Source organism: Xenia sp. Carnegie-2017, unplaced genomic scaffold (assembly GCF_021976095.1).
Source record: "Xenia sp. Carnegie-2017 unplaced genomic scaffold, XeniaSp_v1 HiC_scaffold_45, whole genome shotgun sequence".
Lineage (NCBI taxonomy): Eukaryota > Metazoa > Cnidaria > Anthozoa > Malacalcyonacea > Xeniidae > Xenia > Xenia sp. Carnegie-2017.
The window spans coordinates 414991-422002 of record NW_025813510.1 but is presented as its reverse complement, the minus strand read 5'-3'; the positions used below and the strand labels follow the sequence as shown (position 1 = coordinate 422002).

The following is a 7012-nucleotide window of genomic DNA, read 5'->3' as shown; positions in this document are numbered from 1 at the left end:
AGGAATGCTTGATTATATTTAGAGATGAGACAATTCGATTAATCGACGATACCTAGCAGGGGGGTAATGGGGGGGGGTGATTTTCGAATGAACATTAATAGTCAAAACAGGTTAATTGAAGCGCAATGAAATGATAAAATAAAACATAACTTAACATAAAAATAAAATAAAAATAAAGTGATAAATTGAAATTTTAAAGAAATGAAGGTCGAATGAACCACGCAACTCAATACTAGTAAAAAATACTGTAACAGTATTTCCAAAATAGTTCATTTTGACATCAGACAGGTAGTCATAATATTTTTTTCAAATAATAAACAAATATTTTCATGTATATTTGAGATAATCAGTTCATTTTACTTGAACAAGATCTCAAAAATAATATTATAGTTTTTACATAAACTTCATTACCTTTCGTATAGTCAAATCGGTCTGGTAGTAGCAATGCCATGGAGTTGGATGGAGCTCAAAGATGCTTCAAGTTTCTTCAAGATAGTGGACTACAAATTCCAATATTTATTAGCGATTGTCACAAAGGGATTGCAAAGTGGATTCGAACATCTGAGAAGGAAACCCAGCACTTCAATGATTTGTGGCATGTTTGCAAAGGACTTTCCAAAACAATATTAAAGACTAGTAAAGAAAAAGGCTGTGAGATTTTTAAAATGTCTAAAATGTTATTTACCACTTTTCAGATGGGATTGTATTCTTTTTAAGGAACTAAATCATATCAGCGACTTTCCTCAATTCTGTTGAACAAAATCTGTTCTCAAAGATGTTAAAAAACTATCTTCAGAAGCACAAACTAGTTGTCACGAAGGTTTTCATTCAACATTAAATGGTTGGCATCCAAAGATGACCCACTTTTCTTGGCTTGGTACATATTGCAGGTAACTTGTAATCACTGTTCTCTATCTGCCAAGGCTTTTTTACTTGTTCCTAGTCAAGAAAAAAAATTACGTAGTAAATGGTTTGTTCTGTTTAGGCACGTACTGGCAGTACTTCATTTCAATGAAAACCTCCACAGACAGCCAAAAAAAACAAAAATGGAACACCATATTATTCTGTGACATACCCAAAATTTAAATCAGGGGATGAAGTAGTAAGAACTGTTTCTTCAGCACCATCATATTGTAAGTTTAGCATGTATGCATTGGTACTCTTGACTTACACATCTAACCACTTGTCATTTTTCCAGACTATGTTAATGAAATCAAAAATGTCATGGTTCTTAGTTGTGACGAATCCATGGACAACATATTTAAGAAGTATAAGGAAAAAGTCCCAGAAGCCTTAAACAAAACTTTCTCGGATCGAATTTCCAAAACTGAAGCAATCCAACGGCAGTTGGATAGGAAACAACTTTCTTCAACACCATTGTTTCCCACATGTAAGTTGTTCATGCTAGCATGTATAATAGGTATGGCCAGTGCATTCTAAAAGTAAACACATTAAATTGTTATTTATAGATCAACAGCAAGATGTACTGCAAAAAAAGGTTTAGACAAAGAAAAACAAGCTGCTTCAACAGGTCCTTCAGATCCAAAAAAACGTGCTTATGCAAAAATTGTGGACAGCCAATGAAAGGACATCCAAAAAGTCATTGTCCACAAGAATTACTTGACAAATATTCTTGGCAGGCCAACTTTAAAGTTAGTTATAAAATAATATACTATGCTACAAAAAATGTTTCCTACTTCTATCAGTTTCTTTCCTGTGCTGACGACTTGTAGCCAACATGTTCTTGGCCTAGGGGATTTCATAATGGAAATCGTTTTCGGATGTCTGTGTAGATACATGCAGGTAATGGTCTAGAATTTTCCCAACCAAGGCATCCACACAGCCATCGAATGACCCAACGGTATGCAACTGCTCTCAAGTATCTATGAGAAATTCAAAATAGTAATTTCTATTTGATTATTTACTTTGACTTCACACAACAAAATTGTGAAGCATCACAGCACAATAATGAACCACATAAAGGTAAAAAGTAGAGATACATGGCAAGATATTAATCATTCATTACAAAACAAAATTAGAAATCAAAAATGTACTAACTCATTTTCATGTATTCTACGACGCTTGTATGACCTTCCATCTTGGTCTCTCAGAAGTGAGCCAACATTCTTCAAGACTGTAGCATGTGTCATAATCGTGTACTCTTCGTGAAGAGTAACACAGCTAAATTTTCATGCTACCACCGAATACCAGTTTATGTAAAGTAGGCCCAACCTCTTGACAACAACGGTATTCAATGGCATCTGTCAGCAGTTGAGTATGACACAAGCTACATGCACACCTATAAAAGTGGTTATCACATTTATGCACCACGACATAAGGACAAAATAACATGTTTAATTCATGGTTTAATTTCTTCTAGAGCTCTAATAACATTTATCAACTTACCACTTATCTAACTGAACGGTTCCTTCGAACCTCGCTTCCAATGTTCGAGGTTCTAAGCCATCTGCGTCTTCTTCGACCGACACAAAATTCTCTCCGACTGCGTTCGCAAGAGGTTCATTTTCGTACCACAACTGAATTAGCCACAATTGTATCCTCATCGCCGGAATTCGAAAGTAAATTTTCATTTGCCATATCTGAGTTTTCAGTATCCGAACTGCGTTCGCTTTCACTGCTTGAAGAACTCATATTTATTGTGTATATGTGTTAAAAATCTAACAAAATACAAGTAAATCAATGCTCATACTTCGACTTCCGTCCTTTTAATTACGTCACATCCGTATAATATTTCAGTAGTAAAAATTCGCACGCGTAACCCAACTTTGAGCAAAAATTTATTGATGATCCCGTGCTTCAATATGCATAAAATTATACCAAAGTGATCAGGAAAGATAGAACTATTTGATTATAGAAAAAATCGATACCCAAAATTTCACTTCAGTAGCACTTTAAAAATAATAAGTTTTAATTATCGGTACCAATGTATTGAAATTTCATCATATATATAATATGGATGAGGTAAAAAAAATTCAAATTCATGCCGTCATTCACAAACCTGCTTTTATAACACACTGTCATTAAAGACCACTTTTACGTTAGTAGGAAAACTTAGGTTTCACTGATATATATTACTATATTAGGTACAATGTAAAACTGTTTTCATATTGCGAAGTAAACAAATTTTAGACAAATATACCTTAGATCCACAACACTATTTCCTACTGGAAAAGTGTCGTCATCTTTATCAAGCTCTCCCAGTGTTTCGTCCATTTTTGACACGTCATTGTTAGAAAGGAGACCTGTGTCGTCAATCAATTCTTCACTTATAAAATAGAGTAATTCTTTGTAGTAATTTTCTGTCAGCTCTGTAATACACATATCCTTGAGATAAATTTAGAGAAAGGGGTACCAATTTCCCTGCAAAATACTATATACCAAAGCAAGAGCAGTTGTGATTAAGTGTAAAAGCTCTGTTAATATATCTCGAATTAAAAACCATGACCAGCCGACAATTTAAAGAAGTATAATATAAAACAAATTCCGAAGAAACAAGACATCTTGAGATTGCAAAATATGAATCAAAACAAGACGAGAAGTAAATTTTCGACTTTATTTCAAAGTCATCCTCAGACAGAATGATATATAAAACCATACATACATATATATTTACAACGCATGAAACAAGTAAACGGAAATAAGCAATAGAAATTAAATAGTGCGATATTTACAATGAGTTGGAAGAGGTGTAGTATTACAAAGGATGAATTGAAACTGCCGACCCGACTGGTAGAATGAGTGTGTTATAAATTAAGAAAAGAGTTGTTTTGCTAGCCTTAAGTCCCGTGCTGAGAAAAGGTTTGTTATGTTTAATGAGTAGTGCTTCAAGAAAAAAGAATGTGGGTTATTAGATTTGGTTGAGTGAAGTATTTTATAGTTGTTGAATACAAGGTTTTCTAGAGGAGTTCTGGAAGGTGGAGGAGATCATTTAGTTGTGAGAACCGAAACATTTGCCATTCTCAAGCCTGACAAGGGAAATGGCATCGTACTTATAAACCGCTCTGATTATATATCTTCTGTTGAATCCCTCTTCTCTAACCCCTCTAAGTTTAAGAAATTAAATCACGACCCGACACTAACCAGACTTCATTCTCTTCAAAACTACCTTCGTAAACTTAACAAACGTGGTGAAATTACTGACGAACAATTTGACTCTCTTAAACCTGTTACAGCACAATTTGGTAGAGCACATGGTTTACATGGTAGAGCAATGATTCTATTTCTATTGATAACCGCTCTTCTATAGATGATAATCTACCTAAAATCTGGGTTCGTATTCCTTATCTTGGCATGTGTGGCGATTTTCTCTTAAAATCCTGTTTTAAGAAAATACAAAACATCTTTCTTAACCGGTGAAATTTATTACTATTTATGATACTAAAAAACTGTCCTATTTTGTCTCTAACAAAGACAAACTTCCTTCACTTTCGCAGTAATCTTATATACGAAATAAATTGCCCTGGCTGTGGTAAAACCTACATCGGCATGACACAAAGATGCCTGTCTGTACGGCTCAGAGAACATGCAACCAGACTCTCTTCTAGTGCTTTTGCCAGCATTTCTCTGAGTGCGAAAACGCTCAATTCCTGACGACTCTACAAAACCAGTTCTCACAACTAAATGATCTCCCTCCACCTCCCAGAACTCCCTCTCCTATAGAAAACCTTGTATTCAACAACTATAAAATACTTCACTCAACCAAATCTAACAACTACCACATTCTTGCTTTTCTTGAAGCACTACTCATTAAACATAACAAACCTTTTCTCAACACGGGACTTAAGGCTAGCAAAGAATTACAACTCTTTTCTTAATTTATAACACACTCATTCTACCAGTCGGGTCGGCAGTTTCAATTCATCCTTTTGTAATACTACACCTCTTCCAACTCATTGTAAATATCGCACTATTTAATTTCTATTGCTTATTTCCGTTTACTTGTTTCATGCGTTGTAAATATATATGTGTATGTATGGTTTTATATATCATTCTGTCTGAGGATGACTTTGAAATAAAGTCGAAAATTTACAGTTTACTTCTCGTCTTGTTTTGATTCATATTTTGCAATCTCAAGATGTCTTGTTTCTTCGGAATTTGTTTTATATTATATCTCGAATTGATCATGAAAAATCGGACTTTATTCTCAAGCATGATTATAGTCATGACAATTTTGGAGTACATACCTATGTTACTTGGCTTCACACCACAATATCTTAAAAATCCACGCACACTAGTGGGTACATTAGGGAAGTTTTTTTCCAAATATTGCACATGCTGTTCGCAGAATGCCTTTCCATGCTGAGGCCACTCAGTGCATACATTGGGATAGTTCAGCAATGGAATACCTTTTACAAAATTCTGAAAACAATTTCATATAATATTATTAAGTTACGAAAAGCAAAGGAGTAATGTTATATCAAACTAAGATAAGTACCTTTCTAAGCATCATGCAATGAGGAAACATTAATTTCCATATTCCATCGGCAACCCATAGCCTTCCACATCCTATAAGTTTCATTACGAAAATATCTTAGCCTGATGAGAATCACAGCTGTTTTCCAATAGAATATATTTATAGCTTTTAAACTAATTTTAAAATGCAATTGCATCTAACTTACCGCGCTCTTTGCAAGTATCAGAACAATCGTCTGATGTATGCTCGTACAAACTTCTCGCCCTAATTTTGTCTATTTGTTCTAGAACCCTAGAAGAGTCCCCATCTTCTTTAAGCAAACCAAAAAAGTCCAGTTGCCCCAATTCCCTCAACTCATTCTCCATCTCGCCGACCCAAAATGAAGCAGCAACTTGTTTCTCTCCAAAATCTTTATATAAAACGCAAATAATGCTTACCATCAAAAACTGTAACAACGTGATAACAGTAATACAGATCTACAACATATCGTTCTCTTACTGCCATTGTATACTTCATTAAACGCTTCAAAAAAACCGTTAAATGATACCCACGAATGACAACTATAGAAAACATGTTTCATTTGTAAAATCGACTTGCTATTTTAACATTAATTAATCAAGTGATTATATTGTAACTTACGCGAGTGACAGCTGCCACTGAAGCAAAGTTGAATCAACAAAACAGACATCCGTAGCCTCGATCATTTTTCTTTGCTCGGGATATAACATCCAGCCATCTTTCCCATTACCGTACTTGGAATATCCATAAAGCAAATTACAGCGATTGCATCTAAGCGAAACATTCACTCCATCGGTAGTTCCAGAAAGATCGTGTACCTGAACTTTTACTGGCTTATTGTAGCTCACGAGATCATGGTTGCACTATATTTGGAGCATGGAGGTGTAAATACATGCAACTTCCTATCGGTTGTACTAGGAACTTTTAATTTAGAAGCGGACTGTAAAGGACATTTCCATCTTCTTCTTCTAAATTCGGACATACCAAAGCCAACACTTCTTGGCGTACATTTACGGGGAGTACAAGCAAAGAAGACACAACATTGGCAATAGAGCACACAAGTGACAACCCATATTTCAAAACAAGAACAAATAGAATTACATCAACATTTAGATCATTGCAGACTTTCAAATTAATAGATTGATATCACTTAATATCCTCGACCCCACATATTCTTGATGTAGTTCCTCGTTGACATCTTTTCGCAAATCGTCAACCGATTGACAATTGTTACGCCTGCGCTTCGACATATTTTCAGCTTTCCGTTGTCAGAAATGATTTCGGCTTTCCCAGTGATCCAGTGAGAAATGACTTTGGCTTTTCCCAGTCAGAAGTCATGGAAATACTATTATTATGCAATCTCGATTGCAATTGGCTAAGAACCTAGCTACACTGCTATAGGTGACATATTATATAATTGTTCATGCAAAATTGCATCTGATGCGCAATATATTTTTGCTACTTTAAGCAATATTGTGATGCATCACACAACATCACACTATCACACTTGAATGACGTAATGTCCGCAGTGTCGCATTCGTCTTTCTCCCGAAAATACTC

At 35.0% G+C, this 7012-nt stretch overlaps 1 protein-coding gene and 2 long non-coding RNA genes across 4 annotated transcripts; all 3 read right to left on the bottom strand.

Annotated features, from left to right (window-relative positions):
* Positions 1-268: 268 nt before the first annotated feature.
* LOC124456272 lies at positions 269-2184 on the bottom strand. Of its 2 annotated transcripts, XR_006952197.1 has the most exons (5): positions 2059-2184; positions 1698-1883; positions 1076-1436; positions 686-939; positions 269-561 (listed from the first exon to the last, which is right to left on the bottom strand). It is a non-coding gene; the product is annotated as an uncharacterized LOC124456272 (long non-coding RNA). The 2 variants fall into 2 exon arrangements; XR_006952196.1 differs by having other exon boundaries at positions 1076-1883.
* A 15-nt stretch (positions 2185-2199) lies between these two features.
* On the bottom strand, positions 2200-3461 carry LOC124456273. The gene is made up of 3 exons (XR_006952198.1): positions 3161-3461; positions 2407-2678; positions 2200-2299 (listed from the first exon to the last, which is right to left on the bottom strand). It is a non-coding gene; the product is annotated as an uncharacterized LOC124456273 (long non-coding RNA).
* Positions 3462-4732: 1271 nt separating this feature from the next.
* On the bottom strand, positions 4733-6702 carry LOC124456333. Its single transcript, XM_047006805.1, has 7 exons — positions 6622-6702; positions 6074-6315; positions 5933-5994; positions 5640-5843; positions 5456-5526; positions 5205-5379; positions 4733-4806 (listed from the first exon to the last, which is right to left on the bottom strand). Exons 1-7 carry the CDS (start codon positions 6700-6702, stop codon positions 4733-4735), a joined length of 909 nt encoding a protein of 302 aa, XP_046862761.1.
* Positions 6703-7012: the final 310 nt, after the last annotated feature.